This window comes from Hakea prostrata, chromosome 8, assembly GCF_041222555.1.
Source record: "Hakea prostrata isolate BN-2017 chromosome 8, UWA_Hpros_2, whole genome shotgun sequence".
Lineage (NCBI taxonomy): Eukaryota > Viridiplantae > Streptophyta > Magnoliopsida > Proteales > Proteaceae > Hakea > Hakea prostrata.
In genome coordinates, this window is record NC_142607.1 from 14,095,699 (window position 1) to 14,113,200 (window position 17,502).

The 17,502-nt window shown below is 37.6% G+C and overlaps 1 protein-coding gene across 1 annotated transcript; it reads left to right on the forward strand.

Annotated features, from left to right (window-relative positions):
• The first annotated feature begins 7,559 nt into the window (after positions 1–7,559).
• Positions 7,560–16,796, forward strand: LOC149007112 (tryptophan aminotransferase-related protein 1-like). The gene is made up of 7 exons (XM_089167017.1): positions 7,560–7,617; positions 7,672–7,751; positions 15,066–15,091; positions 15,314–15,674; positions 15,849–16,141; positions 16,232–16,527; positions 16,615–16,796. Exons 1-7 carry the CDS (start codon positions 7,560–7,562, stop codon positions 16,794–16,796), a joined length of 1,296 nt encoding a protein of 431 aa, XP_089023143.1.
• Positions 16,797–17,502: the final 706 nt, after the last annotated feature.

Here is a 17,502-nt window from a genome sequence, read left to right on the forward strand (position 1 = left end):
ATTTAACCGGAGTTCCAGCTTCAGAGGTTCTATCGATATTAGATAAGGAGCTATCTTGGTTGTCAACTAGTAAGTAGGGAAGCCTCAATCCTCCATTGGGTTACAAGAATCATAAGCTGATAAAGAAGCCAAGTATCTCACGTGAGGTGCACTGCTATTGGCTGCCGTTGCCTTTGCCTTTGCCTTTGCTTTAGGCACTGGGTTCAGTCATATGCTTCCTAGGGTGATGAGAGATTTTTTTGTTAACTTAAAGCATCAAACACTGCAAGCCAAACAAGCAACATTCTTCATTACCATAATAAATAGAGAATAACGCAAGGCCCACATGTATTCCTGAGACTGAAATATGGTATCTCACACTTCATGCAGATAGGAGCCTTTCTCTCAGGAATAGCTTCTTCAGCAGTTATACAGGGCAGCCTAAATTCTGCCCGTAACATGTACTCATACACAATATGCAAACAATCTTAGCATGCTTCTGAAATTGTGACCACATGGACAAGAACATGCATGGCCAAGCCCAATCAACAGTTATTAATTAGAAAACACTAACAGCAGGAATCTATAATTGTTGACTGGATATTGGGACACCCAGCCCAAATCCAGCCCGGAGACCCGATCTGTCTGACCGTGATTTCAGTTTTACTATCTTTGAAAATCTTAGGAAGATGTCTTTGTGGGCCATCTCAGTAGAAGATATGGTGTTGACCCAAAACCCAGGATATTGATGATGGTGTTCCATGGAAAGCTTACTTGATTTGGGTGAACATTTATTTGTGAAGAAGAACGATTGATGGACCTAAAGCTAGTTGGACCTGGTTTGAAGACTCCCCCAACAGGAAGTAGATGAGTGTTGAAAGAAGCCCATCCAAAAATATGAAGTTAGCCCATTAAACCCTATGAATAAGCGCCGAGTAGTGGCATTTTGGTAAATATCTGTTTTGAAGGTTTTCAAAGCTTTATTTCCTTTAATTTCGTGGTAAACATCCCACCATGTTTCTAAACCCAGATAGTGGAGATGACCTGAACTTCCTCGCAACCAACAACCACGGGGCAATTGGCGGTGGGAAACCCAGTAATCTTGGACCTTGTGCATTTAAAAAGGGGGAACCCAGTGTTTCACCCAACGTTTCTAAGCCTTGGGAGAACGGGGAAGATCCCTATAACCTCTCCTCGAAGCCAAGAAAGATCCTCAAGCACCTTCGATTTCTCACGGTCTCTCTAAAATGTTGGTATTCAATTGCCCTTCTTTAATTCTTTAGCCCTCATGTGTTTCACCTCAACGTTCTAAGCCTTGGGAGAACGGGGAAGATCCCTATAACCTCTCCGAAGCCAAGAAAGATCCTCAAGCATCTCTTCGATTTCTTCATCGGTTTCTCTTCTAAAATGTTGGTATTCAATCGCCTCTTCTTTAATTCTTTTAGCCCTAGAGTGAATCCCCCAATCACTCATGATCTTGAAGCCATATAGCGATGATCCTTGAATTTGATTCCACCAAAGCTCTAATGATACTTTCCTAATTTCCTACCTATCTTTATTATTGTGGGGAAGGTCTCATATTATTACATGACCTTCCCTTGTGTCCTCATGATTGAGGAGTTGATCCTTGTTTTTCTTTGGAACAATTGGCAACCCTTTTATTTTCTATTAATTCATTGACCCTCCCCAAAACCTCTTGATTGTAAATTCCTTGCCCTAAGGGTGAATCTTTATTCTCTTTAGTCTTTTCGTGGGATACAGGATTCTTGTTAGTAAATCCCTAATTGTATGATTTGAATTTGTTTCCCTTCACTTTAATGAGAACCTTATTTTCTCTCATTAGTAGACCCTTTCTAATCCATTCTTTATTTTGAAAACAATGAGATTTTCCTTATCTATCTTGGGTTGTTTTTGTGAGAATTAATTATGGGTAACCCATGAGAGGTAACAACTCTTATGAGAGGTAACCATATATGAAACCCTATTGTTCTTTTATTTGTTGGAAACTCCCCAACACCTCAGATTGTGCATTCTTTGTTTCTCTTTCCCATGGGTGAATCTTGATTCTTTGTTTCTCTTTCCCTTGGGTGATATTTGTGTTAACCTAAACTTGATCATCTATGTTTTCTTGTTTTATTGGCTATCAATTTATTTCCTTCATCCGTGTCTCAACCTTTTCATTGGGAGCCAAAAAAGGGTGAAACTAACCCTTGGATCAAACCAAGAACCCTTAGTTTGATCTTATTAACAACAATCAATGTGTTTTCTTTACTAAAATTGTAACAACATCTCTAATTGTTTATCCTTGATCACACTATATTTTCTTCATGATCCATGTTTAACCTAATTAGGATTTCTAATTATTCTTTCTTCGTTATTGTTCTTGTTTGAGATCGGGAAGAAGATGATGCATCTTGCAACCATCTATTCCAGATCTCATCTATCTTGAGATCTATGATCATCATCAGATCTTAACCCAGCCAAATAAATTTTGAAACCCTAACCCTAAATGATCTTCGGAAACCTCTTGTAACCTCCAGTGAGGAAATCTCATGGGTAATGTTTGTTAACATAAACTAGATTTCCTATGATTTCTTGTTATTTTCTTGATAACAATCATTCCCTCTCTTTCCGTGATCATAACCTTTTCATGAGCCATATGTTATGATGAAACCTAACATCTTTGTTACAAACCTATTGTGATTGATTTTTCGGACTATGATCTCCCCATGTCTTCATTTGGGTTTGGTTGTACTGGTCTTCAACCCCAGAGCAAAGCACCCTTGTATAGCAATATACTGGGGGGTTACTAGTGGGGTTGATTAAACCAAGGAGAGCGAGGGTCGCAGGGAAAATGCCCTCTTTGCCCCCTGTCGTTATAAATAGCATCCCTCGCCTATTAACGCATATTATGTTCGGGATTGCTATTTTGGGCGATTAGGGCGGAGTGGAATCGGCGGGATTCAGGTCGAAGTGTTAATGATATGAAACCTCTCTTCTATTCTTGGTGATTCGATTAAGGTAATGAATCTCCATCTTCTATTCTCTTCTTTTTAACCTCGATTGATATGAACCCATCCCCTTTTGTTGGTGGTTACCCATTTGATTTGTTGTACTCCTTTCCAATGTTCTTGATGAGATCCCGTCCGAAACGAATCTCCGCATTTGTTTAATGGATGGATCCCATCAAGGGGAATGATTTGGATAATAAATCTTTGTTAATTCTAGGGTTTCTTGTTACCCCCTTGTTCTAGACTTATTAAGCTTGAATTTCGGACTAAGATCATCCCAAAACGGATTGAAATCGAATGATAAAAAGTCGATTTTCGGAGTTGGAAACGCTGAACAGGGCGGTCGCTGTGGAGGTCGAACTAAGCAACCGCCACAAGCAACCGGTGGTTTCAAGAATCGTGTAGGTTTGATTTTTGAATTGTTTTGACTCTTGACTCTTATACATTCTTGTAACCCTATGCCTAGGTGTTCTCTGTTTCAAGTAAAAGTCTTATAATAGTTTTTGGATTGCAAGTTAGAGGACTTCTACTAAATTACAGGTAAGGACATGCATTCTTATTTATATGCAATTACATATACATGATGATTCCGTTGTTCTATTTACTATTCTTTGATCATGTATCTTGTTGTAATTGTATAAAGCATGTAAATCTTATTGTATACTCGCTGTTTGTGGTATTCCTTGATGTACTTCATCTTTTATGATATTGCACAATTGTTCATGATATGATAAAGAGTGATGTAGTGTGATTGTGATGGAAGGGTATTCCATTGGGATATCTTGGCTTGGGATATCGGAAGGCGTGGAATGGGACACATGCCCGCTGATGTTTCAAGCACTATCATGATTACTTGATGACATACTTAGGGAGTCTAGAATTGCATGGCTAGGTACCCCACATGCTATTACCCTTTCGGCGGGGGAATTGAAGCCGGGTGACCCGTGACAATGGTGACGTGACTATGTTTCATCCAACAGCGGTAACCGATCCGTGCGGAGACTCGTGGTCCACTATTGGTCATGTAATGGTAGGGTTGCATATGTTAGGGTTGGGCTCATGGACGTCCAAGGAGCGGACCGGGTGTCGTGAGGGAGTCATGAGAGCATCCGCCCCAATAATATGTGGATGACCATAGGGTTAAGGAGTGGAGTCCACAGCCGTGAGGATTCTTACTCCTAGGTTGCGAAGGATACCGAACCGAGTTGGTTGGTGCCATAGGGGAAGTATCTGGACTTCATATAGTATGTTACCATTATGACCTTGCATTGGATTAGAAACCCCGACATGCGCCAGTACTCATTGCCAATGGTCGTGGTGAGAGAGTGTTGACTTAACCCCCACCACGGTTTGAGAGCGGTGTGGACTTACCCCTTTGCCCAGGACCCCCAGAGGTAACCGGTCCTGCCGGATCGAGTGATGAGACTTACCCAAAGGAGGGCTGGTGTATATCTTAAAGCATGTCAGCCATTAGAGACGCATAGTTAGATCTTAGTAGCATCATATCGCATATCATCCATATCATTTCATATGTGCATCGTGGATTGTATTGACATATATATGAGAATTGCGTACGAGTTCGTGGAAATTCCCACCGATGTATATATAAACGAAGATGGTTGCACAACATCGAAGTTGGAGATGACGAGAAAGAGCCTTCTTGTTAAGCGAGGGCAAAGACAGACACATGAACCAGAGCAGAAGCCCCGAAGATGAAGACTATTTAGTTACTTATTTTCCGGAACCGAATTACTTTGATTCTTGATTCTCTTTGATTATTCTGGATATTTATCGGAGTATTTGGACGAACTGTATTAATTATTGCACTTTTCTTGCTCTTGATTATCCGTATTTGTATTTATTATTATTGATAGACTAAAACCATGGATCTTGTGACGGTTCACATCCGCGGGTTGTCGGGCGGTTAACCGGGCCTGGCGGGCGGGGTGTGACAGATATGGTGAGGATAATGACAATTGTACCCTGCTACCACGAAAAGATTTTATTTTCCAGTCCAATGCATCACTTTCAGGAGCATAAGCTGCAGAACCCATAGAAGTTCGAACATTAGGATTTGTTGCATCAGCTGGCACCGGCAGCTCAATCTCCACATTTGTTGTAGTGCTGTGCAAGTAAACCATTTTTACAGAATCAAATTTCCCCTGATTTGTTATCTTAATCAACCCTGTGACTGAGGAAGCTATTGATGAGGTTAACCAAGTGGTCATAACCAAACTGAAGAAAATACCTACCCTCTTTGAACTGGCTCTGGGCTTTTACCATGATATCTATACGACTTTTTGAAAGCCTTTCTACTTGAGCTTCCACCCAGATCAATGGCTTTACCTGAAAACACATAAATTAACCTCAAATAAAGCACTCTTATCTAGCTCCATGGATGCAAGAACAGGCCCGAATGGGTCCATAATAGCAGGGAAGCGTGGTATATACCTGAGTACTGAGCCTGTATGTCATTAGTCCAAAAGATCCATGAACAAAAGATATTGTCCTATCATTTTCAAATTGGGCCAAACCCACACACCTAGAACATAAGTCAGCTGTTAGAATACAAAGTAATAGTGAGAAAGTCACAGACTTGTTGAATTAGCCAGCTCTTCTGAACAGCTGCCAACAAAGTACAGTAAAGATTCGAGGCACATGCTGGTAAAATTTGACACCATCTGGCTTTTCCCTTTGTTGTTCTACCTTGAGCTTCGAATAATACTCTATCATTGAGCCCAAGCTCACATTCAGGCCTACCACTACAAAGATGTGGCTTAGTTAGTCCGCAAAGTTCTTGAATTCATATTCTTCCAAAGCAAACATTTACTCAGACAAAGCAACTTAAAGGGAAAAAGAAAAAATTTTAAAACATCTAGCTAATTTATCTTAGCACCATAAGCCCAAAGGCACCCCAAAAAGGAAGATGAACAAGAAGAATCTGATTGTATGAAACAACATCTAATCACCATTCTGACACATTGTAATGTCTTATTGGATGGAAATAACTTATGTTTAAATCACAATAGAGAACATATGCATGAAAGATTGAAATCCAAATTACCCAAAACAAAACACCACATGGCAGATAAACCAGAAAACACATATATGCTCCCTTAAGGTAATAAGGAAACACAACAATAATGGCACTATAGACAGACTAACGTAAAAACTCTCTTATCTAACCCTCTAACTAAGGAGACATGGCAAAGCCTTGTCTCTTTCTGCCTTTATTTTCTGCATTATATTCTGTGCCATCTGGACAGTGAATCATGGCCTATGTGAACTTTAGGACAATTAAACGACACAAGATGTTACCTAAGCAGCATATTTATCCCATTATGAAATCCGAAGTTAAACAACATAAACCTTTTTCCAATCTGTGATGATCACATAAGGTAACAAAGAGTCTATATAGGCAGGCATGCTCTATAGGAATTAGGATTAAGAAACCAAACAAACAGGGTGAAGATGACACAGCTCCAAATGTGTTGTTCAAGGATTCAGCAACTGCTTATTCCAATCAAACAGGAGAAGATGACGCGGCTTCTTCCTATTAGGAGATGAATTTATTACACAGAAGAAAGAAAACTTTCTTAGAATTGACTGTTTGAAACAGAATTTAAGCATCACTGTCGACACAAGGCAGCATCAGATAGGATGGAAATAGAATATGTCACTGAAACATTTTATAAAATAATCATCTTACACACCAAAACAGATTGTATAATTTTGGTAAATAGCTATATTACATAAATACCTTCACTAATTCTTCCTTGAAAGATCATCGCACCCTAATCAGCAGAAGCAACAAAATCATGTCAAGGAAGCAGAGCTGGAGAGTTAATGGCCCACAAGGTTAGCGACACAAAGGAAGCATGAAAAAATGAATGGCCAAGAATCAAGGAACATGCTTTCGGAGCTTGGACTGACTACAGAAATCTTGATATGGTTTAAAACCTTCTTGCCATTTTGAGAACTGTCTCTTCAGCAGCTTGTATCTTTTCACCTCATTAACCCCAAAGTTTATCGGAGAACCATCAAATATCAATTCCACTGGGCATAGCTCATCAAACATTTCTCGTCCATTCTGTTTATTACTGGAATTAGGAAAGTCCTGCAACTTAGTGTCCCTATTTAGCTCAGGGGTGAACTCCTCGTGCATTTTACATATGAAAGTATCATATTTTTCATTTTCTAGAACTAGCTCATCTTGTGTATTATGCATGGTAGCACCATTTTTATCAGAAAATGCTTGGGGTCTGTAAGAGGAGAAACACTTTGGCTGACTCAGCTTTTGAGAACAAACCCATGCCTCATCTCTGTCACTGGAAAGGGAGACAACATAGGAATCATTAACAACAGGATGCAATCCTCTCGATACCACATTCTTAGCCACCTTTATGATTTCGTTGCATTGGTGGCTGATCTCAGTCTTGGCAGAATAAACACTTGCTTCTTCCTCGAAACCTGAATAATTCATCTCTTTATCTATCACATTAAGTGTAAGCAGAACAGGAAGTGGAAGTGAAGGCCCCAGAATGGCATCACCATGTTGCACTTTGTGCGATGACTTATTGTTGTGGTTCAAGGGCTTTCGAAATAAGAAAGGTGGCAACTGGGATAAGTTTGGAACATCCAAATGTGTTGATGAGACCTTCATCTGTGTAAGAACTTCAAGGAGATCTGCCTGATTCGGAACAGCTAACTGTAGAAGATCAACTGGCAACCCTGTCCACAGTCTCCTTAAACCAATCTCATGTATGCTTGTAGGCAAGCTGATGGAACTAAAAACTTGGTCAGTCATGAGCAATGACCCTTTGAGATCAACTCCAGCAGCCTTTAACTTATCATGTGGAAGTTTATTGCAGTCTTGATCATCTGGAATTGCTTCAGTAGGATCAATCACAGAATTTCTTATCTTTCTAGTCAGCAAGTCTACAAGATTGCAACTCAAATATGCGCAGAGATAGTCAAGTTTCAGATATTTAAATTTCCTAGGAAATTTATATTTCTGATCACTGGAATGATATAGAAGACAATTTTCAGACTGTGAGAGCATTCCTTCCCCTGCTTCTAACTTTGCACTGGGAGAATCAAATGAAGAATTGTATGTTTGCATTTCAAGTTTCCCAGATGACATCAGTCTAATCAATGTGAATCCATTGGAACATTCTATTTCAGGTAATGGCACTGGTAAATTTTTTACAAGAATACAAAACCCCAAAACTATTTCTTTCTTCTGTTGCCAATCAATCCATGAAGGAAGGCTGGTCTTCCAAAAATCCTCTTTTAAAAGGCTGTCTCCACAGTGGCACTGGTGACCCGACAAGGAGAGTTCTGAAGGGAGTTCCCAAGCATATAGAGAGTTCCAGAATGTTGAAATTTTAGGTGTCATTGATCCATCTAAAGCATGCACAGAAGGTCCATAACAGAATAAACTGAATTCACAGCTCCAAAAAGAACCCAATAAAATGGCAAAACCAGATTCAGTTGCCCATGCATATTTATCATCTACTAGGTTTTGCCTTAAGTCAGACAAACTGAATACATTGACATAACGTGGGTTATCAAGACCATGGACCCATTGCAACACAGGCATCAATGGTTTGCGGATATCAAAAAGAAATAGCAAACATTTACTTGCCACCGTAAAATGGAAGCCACCAGAACCAGACATAGAGAATGCAATATATTGATCTGGCCCCCTTGAATTATTCAAATCAAGTGTATCAATCTCAGCTAAAACACTCACATTGCTTTCCCTGTACCTAACATCCACTAAGAAAACAGATTTAGAGTTAGCAACAATTAAGATCCGAGGGTGCCAAGCAAATCCACAGCTCAACCATTCAGTATCCAAATCCACACCGAAATCATCCCAAGAAATACTGATCCTGGTTGCTTTCAATTCATTTGCAAAACTACTAGAACCCAAACAAGAACTGAGATCAAAGAGGAACAATCCTCCATTTTCTAACAAAACTATACTCTCTGTGGCCAAATGCAGGCTCCAGCAAGCATGCATAATAGAGCTATGAAACTCCTTCATACCCAAATGAACTAAAACTGGGCTTCCCCTTTCTGAGCCTGAATTTTTTACCTCAACACTGAACCAATGAATGGTATACATAGTACAAGAAAATAGCAAACCAACAACAGTGGAACCTCGAGCAGCAGAAGAAGAAAGAAGATCCCATCCACTCAGTTCAGTAACAGAAGCAGTAACAGACATTCTAAGAATCCGGTGGTTGGACCCATTAGGCATTGTAAAGATATTACCATCTGTATTTAGGTTAACTTTCCAGGTGGGTTCTTTTCTTGACACCCCAATGAATCCAATTTTATCAAAATTCTCCCCAGTTGGGAAAATAAGTAGGAAGTCTCCATCAGGGCACCAAAGTATTTGAAGATTATTATTGAATAAAGAATTTATGTCTGCATCAGCTTGAGAACCGAAGTCATTGCCAAGGGAAATGGAGGAGACGACGGAGGGGTGGATGTAGGCGTCTTTGGAGGGTTGAGTTATTGATTGCAGGGATTCAAGAACAGAGAGGGTACGAGGGGGGAAGATTGGAGGGCAGAGAGAATTGGACGAGAAGAGGAGAGTTAGGGTTTTGGGGGATGGAATGAAAAGTAGAGGACCTAAGGATTCTGCCAGAGAGCCAGAGAGGAGGAGAGGTGGAGCAAAGACGTGGCCAATTGGCCACAAAGATTTCCAATCCTCTGAGTAGTTCATCTCCAACCTCTCTTCTCCACCTGCCTAACCACCCAGTTAACTGGTTTGAATACCCAAGTTGAGGATTCGCCAGAGAATGCGACAGGGCTGCATTAACAAACATACAAAAACTTAGTTAGATGACCCATCAGGGAAAAGGGATAAAAAGGAAGGAGGAAGGCGGGGAACAGATGTAGTTCATTGCCAACTTCTCTTCTGTACCTGCCAAAACACCCAGAAGACTGGTTGAATGCCCAAGTTGAGGATTTGCTGAAGAATGACAGAGGACTACATTGACAGTCATATCAGAGATAGTTAGTAGACCTATCTTGGAAGGGGAAAACAGTTAAGACTACTCGCATTGAGGAATGGTTCTTAATTTAAGTATTCAATCAAAACACAGTAAAATAAACAGATGAACCAAGTCAACGCACTACAGAATTTGATTCCAGAGCAACCACAATCAATAATTTATAGTAGCAGGTGAACGAATTTATAAACATAGAAATAGCAAATAAACTTTAAGATCGAACTACATAACCACCGAATACACCAATTAACATGAATGAACAAACTACAACTTCGATTACTGAAAGATAAACAATCAGATTGCATCTATTTCATAAATATGAATTGAAGCAAACTTCATTCTTTTCCAGTCAACCAACTCTCCAAAGCACACAACCCTCTCAAACACTTGTTCCTTTATGCTCCAAGGAATCAATGCGCCTGTAGCAAACACAAAAGAGAGCCAAAATAAAAGAAAAACCAAAAATCAAACAATCTCCAACCAATGCGGAATATCCACTTTCAAAATATCACAGCTGAAGGTTCGACTTCAATGGCGAATTTAAAATAAAAAAGGAGGAACCTTTAGATTCATGGTATGGCTTGTCTTGTTCACGTTTTATACGAATATCAAAGATCACAATCCCTGTCGGGGAACTTCTCCAAATACACTCGAGATCGGAGAACAAATAAATCGTGTTTCGTGTATGAACAGGAATGGATTTTCAAGCAAGATACGTAGATAAAAAAACTACACAGATACTAATCAGTGGAAGAGGATTTCACCGGAAACGAAGAGAAAGATCAGGATTCGCCGAGCTTTTGAGGAGTTGGAGATCGCTTAGCACTTCAAACTTAGAACTGCCGTTGTTTGCTAGGGTTCTTTCCCGCGCGATTAAATTTCACGCGGTATCTGAAATTGTAAATTTAGAGTGTAAAAGCCCTGGAATATAAAACAAGAAAGTTAGTATTTACAAGTAAACCCTACTTTTGCATTAGTGTACTACAAACAAAAATGCCTCCTGCTCCATCTGAATCTTTGATCAGCACTCGAGAGCTCCATCTGAATCTAATTTCTTTTTATATTTTATTATTTTTAATTTGTGGACCCCACATGTTTTGTGGTGATAAAACCATCGGAGAGCACAGCACAGAGTGCTCCCCGGACAGGGTACTGCTCCGGATTCACTTCATCCTATCGTTCTTGTTATAGCTTTTTATTTTGAAAAAAATCCTATCTGTTCTTGTTTTAGCTTTTTATTTTGAAAAAAAATTTTATGACTTCCTTATACTTCAACTCTTTTTTTTTTTTATCCAAATTGATCTACCAAAATTTTAGGGAAATTTCAAGTGCCACCTAATTACTAACACGGTTAGTGGCAGTTGATTGTATCCGTTCATTTTAAATATTGTCCTCCAACTTCATCTCTTTACATTATATAATTACTATATAAAAATGGGCTTCACCTTGACCCTGAGAGGATTCAAACTCTGATTTCCTATGTGGAAGCATTGGTGTTTTGCCAATTGAGTAATTCCTCCAGATTTTGATACATTAGATTTAATCTATTAATCTTTCCAAGAAACACGATCATCAGTAATTTCATCACTAATTTGTGGGTATGGGAATTAGTTTGTTTATTTTCTGTTCAAGTAGATTTTCGATATTTTTAAAATTGCATACACCAAAGGAAATAGAGATAATTACTATTGTTCCATTATACTATAGCCTAATTATTATTTTATTATTTATATTTTTTTAAAATTATAAATCTAACATTGGACTTTGCCTGTAATTACTAATGTCACGTTGTTATTAAGTTTCGTCGATTAAGTGATGATATGACATCTTGAATTTATTTAAATATCAAAAAATAATTTTGAGGTTTAGTATTACTAAAAAACTCAACTCATTAAGAGGTGTTGATTTCAACCACTAGAACAACTCTGCATTGGCTTACATTACTATCTTTAGTAATTAGGAAAAAAATTAACCCTAATTATCTATCTTCTTATCTAATCAAAATAAAGAGTGAAAATAAAAAAAATAAACTCGTTTTTACCCTAAAAAAGTAATATTTTTCTTCCTTTCTCTCTCAACGACTCAGAACTCAACTCATTCTTTTTCTCTCCCTAGAAAAAACCCAAAACTAATATTCAACATATTAGGTAATAAAAAAAATACTAGATTTTTTATCTTTTTAGTTTTTATTTATTTACTTTCTAATTTGGTGTACAATTTTTTAGTTTTTGTTATTTACTTTTTAATTTAACGTTGTCAACTTTAGAAAGTTCATATATCCATAGATTTTTTCTTGGGGGATTTACATTGATAAAATACCAGTGTAAAATTGATATTTCATATAGTTTTTTCTAAATAAAGATAATATTATTTCTTTTGTTATAAAATAAAGAGAAAATATAGAATACAAAGAAAAAAGACAAGATGAGTTCAATCAGAATTAATCCATTCAGTTGAGTGCATTACACATTTATAGTAGAAGGAACATCTACTCTGATATGGAAATATCAAAGTCTACAAAGAAATACAATATATAATTCTTACACACAATAAAATATTCTTGATATGGAAAGATAGATTGCCACCCAAGATAAAAGGTGCATAAAATGGAAATACTGACTGCCAACATTGTGTGTTGGGATCACTGTAATCTTCAATTAAGATGGGAATGTGAATCACCAAGATTGTATACTGAGGTGATTGAGATCTTCAATTGGAGGTATTGTCTATTATGGGGTGATGGATATCCACAATCAATATTATTTAAAACATCTTTTTGTTTCTATGGCCGGATTCATATGAGATTCTTTAAGGACCTGTTTGGTTACATGAATCCAGAGATTTCAATGCGATATTTATATCTGTTTGGTTGTGAAAATCTCTGGATTCATGAAATCTAGATATTCATATTTTTACACTAAAAACGTGAATTTATAGATTTATGGGTATGAGGTGAAATCCAGAGATTTCATATCTATTATAAAAAAATACTAAACATTTTTGTATTCACAAAAATTACAGATTAATTTTAATAGATTTCATCCACATGTTTAATTAAGGGTGTCAATTGTGTACCGAAACCGTTAACCGTACCGAACCGCACTGTACCATACTATTCAAAATTTGGTACCAAAACCGAATTCCTTCATTACAGTTCTAGTTTTAGGTACTCATACCGTCAGTATGTACCGAAACCGTACCGAATTGGTACCGTACTAAATTAAGGGATATAAATTGTAATTTTACAATTAAAACACTTTGCCTTTACCATATTCCTAATTCCCTATTTCAGTTTTTCCTTTCATCAGTCACTCCTCTTCTTAAATTTACTTGTTTTGTCTTTATAAATTAAATTTACTTGCTTTATCTCTATTAATTTCAAATTATATTGATTGGTTGATCACAATTTCATCTTAATATTAATGAACTAATAACAACAATGGCATAAGTTCATTCATACCAAAATTGTACTGCACTAGCTCAAGTATTTAAACCGTTTTCCCGTACCGATTTAATACCGAAACCGTTCTGAACCATTTTTTTAAATACCGAAACCGTACCATACCGTTTAAATTTGGTACTGTACGGTTCTGGTTTTCGGTATTCAAAGTTGGTACCGTACCCAAACCTAATTATCCAAACAATTAATTTATGACTTATGATTCCATAGATTTGAAATCTCTAGATTCGTGTAACCAAATAGGCCCTAAATGCCTTCACTATTATTACCTATGATTGATTCTTGGAGGAATTCACATCCTCTATAATTCTCCAAAGTTCCGTGGAGTTCATAATTGCATAAAAGGAGTCAAAGTAGTGGCTGCAGCGCGTCGAGGCACTTCTTCGACGGTCCCCTATAAAACCTATCTAGAATGTTGACACATGACAGTTAATTATCCAATGGTCAGAATTAAAATTTAATTATGAACTGAATCTAATAAATCCTTAAAATTTATCTCAATTTTATCTCTCCTCTTTTCTGGAAGCTTAATTTTAAGGATTTGCAGAAGAAGTGAACCCTTCTTTGAGTGTCTTAATGAAACCTAAACTCCTTTGCATATAACCCATATTGTTAAATTTGCATCTAAATTACATGGATTTTCACAACCAAACAGGTATAAATCTCGCATACATGTATGCGATACATGAATCCAAAGGTTTGAAATCTCTAAATTCATGTAACCAAACAGGTATAAATATGGAATTCATGAATTCAGAGATTTAAATTCCTTAGAATTTCTTCTAATTTTGTCTCTCTTTTTTTTTTCCTTATAAGCTTAATTTTAAAGATTTGTCAAGATGTGAACCGTTTCTGAGTGTCTCAATGAAAACTTAAACTCATAACATATTGATAAACTTGTATCTAAAACAAAAACCTTCTTAAAATGGTAGAACCACAATTAGCCTGCGTGACCAATTATAGAAGTTTCATAGTTTGCAAACAAGGGGACAGAATCTTCATTGCGTATTTCCAAAATACAAAAACGGAAATCATTCTGGGAAACTTCATCTTCATGGGTATTTTGAGAAAGAGAGTAATCTATTTTGAGCTTCAATGCTTATTTTTTACTGTTTATCCTTGTAATGGAAATTTTTTGTTTCTTGGCCAGTAGACACGATTAATTTTAGAGGTTAGATTCGTTTGGTTTTAGTTTGATGAAACTGGCTTCCCAATCCCCCAAGAGATCCACAACCTCTGTAATACAAATTTAGTTTGAATTGGGTAACCATTGGATTTACTTGATGCCACATGGCACAATCCTACGAGGGAATTGTAGAAAATTGTAGAGAAAGGAATTACAGTGGATGTGAGTCCTTCCCTTCTCTCCCCTATATATTTTCCTGTTTCTTCCTCTGGAGGAACACAAATTCTCTGCATTATACAGTTTCGTATTTCTTCCTCATCGAGGAATATATTAGTAGAATAGCAGTTGAAGGAGATCGCCGGTGAGAAAAGATCAGTGATTCAGAGCAACCAAACGGCATGGTCACCTCTTCTCTCATCAGCTCTCCTGATTCTGCATTAGTAAATGGGAATGGCAAACAGGACAACTCCATCATCAACCTTAATCAGTATGTTCTCCATGCTTCATTATCATCATTCTCTTTTTTTACTCCCCTCATGATCAAAGAACATGGATTCGGGTATTTTATGGATCTATGTAATTATAGTTTTGATTGTATTTATAATTGAAACAGGTCAAATGGTACATAGTTTTCAAAGTACTCACTATCATCATTTTCATAAATGGGTTTTTTTTTTTTTTTTTTCTAATAATATATCTGATTGTACAGAGGAGACCCGACGATGTTCGAGGCTTATTGGAAGGAGGAGGCAGAGAAGAGTAGGGTAATAATAGAAGGGTGGCAGCGCATGAGTTACTACTCTGAAGACTTCGCCGGAAAAGCTAGCAAAGAGAACACAGAGCAAAACCTCAACATTTGCTGGTTCATGGTGGCGCCGTTGGAGGAACAGATTCGCCGGGTCCACCGCCTGGTTGGGAATGCCGTCACCGACGGACGCTACATTGTCGTCGGCTCTGGTACCATGCAGCTGTATCAGGCTGCACTTTATGCCTACGCTCTCTCTATTCCCGTCGACACTCCTGATTCACCCCATCCCATCAGTGTAGTCTGCGCCGCTCCTTACTACTCGGTAAATCCCATTAAACTATCGAAAAACTGTTTTCATGGTGTCTCTTGTTTCTTGCTGTTCATGGTGTTTATTGTTCAAGAAACAAAAGAAAAGAAATAACTTCAATGCTGCTCAATTACACTGAGCTGCCAATGGTTTCTTGCTTAACTGGTTTAATTTGAATTGGTTTTGCAGTCATATCCATCAGCTACAAATTATTTGAAGTCAGAGCTTTACAGATGGGCAGGAGATGCACATACCTTCGATGCTGCATCTAATGAACCATACATAGAAATCATAACTTCCCCAAATAACCCTGATGGGTTTATAAGGAAACCTGTGGTTGAAGGAAGTGCAGGAAAAGGTTTGCTTATCCATGATTTAGCTTATTACTGGCCTCATTACACTGCCATCTCTGCTGCATTAGATGATGATCTCATGCTCTTCACACTTTCAAAAGCCACTGGTCATGCTGGTTCTCGCGTTGGGTAAGTAATTAGAGTCACTGACGGACTTAGTTCGACCTAGAACTCATTTCTGATTTTAACAGGTTTCTCTTGGTTTGATGGGGGTTGCAGGTGGGCAATTGTCAAAGATAGAGAGATGGCTCTTAGGATGATCAAATTCCTGGAAAATGCTACCATTGGTGTTTCCAAGGATTCCCAAGTCAGAGCCTCCAAGATCCTCAACTCAGTATGTGATAGCTTAGAACCAGAAGCAGAATGTGTGAACTTCTTTAAATATGGGCGAAGCATCATGGCTGATAGATGGTCACGGTTCAGAAAAGTCATTGAAAGCAATGGCAGCTTCACTGTGCCTGATTACCCCAAACAATTTTGCAACTTTACAGGAGAATTCATTGGAGAATATCCCAGTAAGATTATATCACAAATTTGATTTTTGTGACATGGGTTTTGCTCATACATCTCTTAATTGGATTTTTCTTCCATTGTTGTTGCAGGTTTTGCATTTTTGAAGCTGAAGGAAGAGGAAACAGAGAAGGACGCAGAGGAGTATATGAGGAAACATAATATACTGACAAGGGGTGGGAAGAACTTTGGAGTAGACTCAAGATATGTTAGGGTAAGCATGCTTGATCGTGAAGAAACATTTAGTTCCTTCCTGGAGAGGATCGACAATTAATTGGTCTAAGAATTAACAGGACGTGATGGTGTTGGTTTCTGTTTGCAGTGGTTTTTTTTTTTTTTCTTTTTTTCTCCCTTTTTGTGACGATATTATATTTAATATCTGTTATTATGCGGGTTCTTTATATATATAATACATTTAACTAACAACTCCCCTTGTTGTTAGTTTGTTACAAATTAAAATGAAGAGTTTACCCAAAAAAAAAATACAAATTAAAATGAAGAAAAATTCTTCTTGTGTGTTTCTTCTTTCTTTCTTTTTTTTTTTTTTTTTTTTTTTTCTTTCAAGAAAATTTATTAAAGAATAGAGTCTTTCGAGACAATTTATTAAAGAAATGGAGATTAAGCAGTTGGAAGGATAGAACTCAAGAGTTAACGATCGAAAATAGGCAATGATACAGCCTTCATTGCCAAGAATCACCCAATTTAAAACAGAGAACATCCAAAGGAATCAACCGAACTAATACAAGTAATGAACGGCTTAAAAATTCCTCCACCGAAAGACAATACCAATGCCACACACAGCTGTTGAAAAACACTGTTAATATATACTCGTAGAAAAACAGTCTTTATAGCCAACTTCTATCATGGAGTGAAAATCTATGACTATGTTCTACCCAACAAAAGTTAGGGTTCAAGTTAAGCCGGGTTGGTTTGGTTTGGTTTGAACCGTTTAAGCAGAATTCATCCGTGGGCGTATTTAT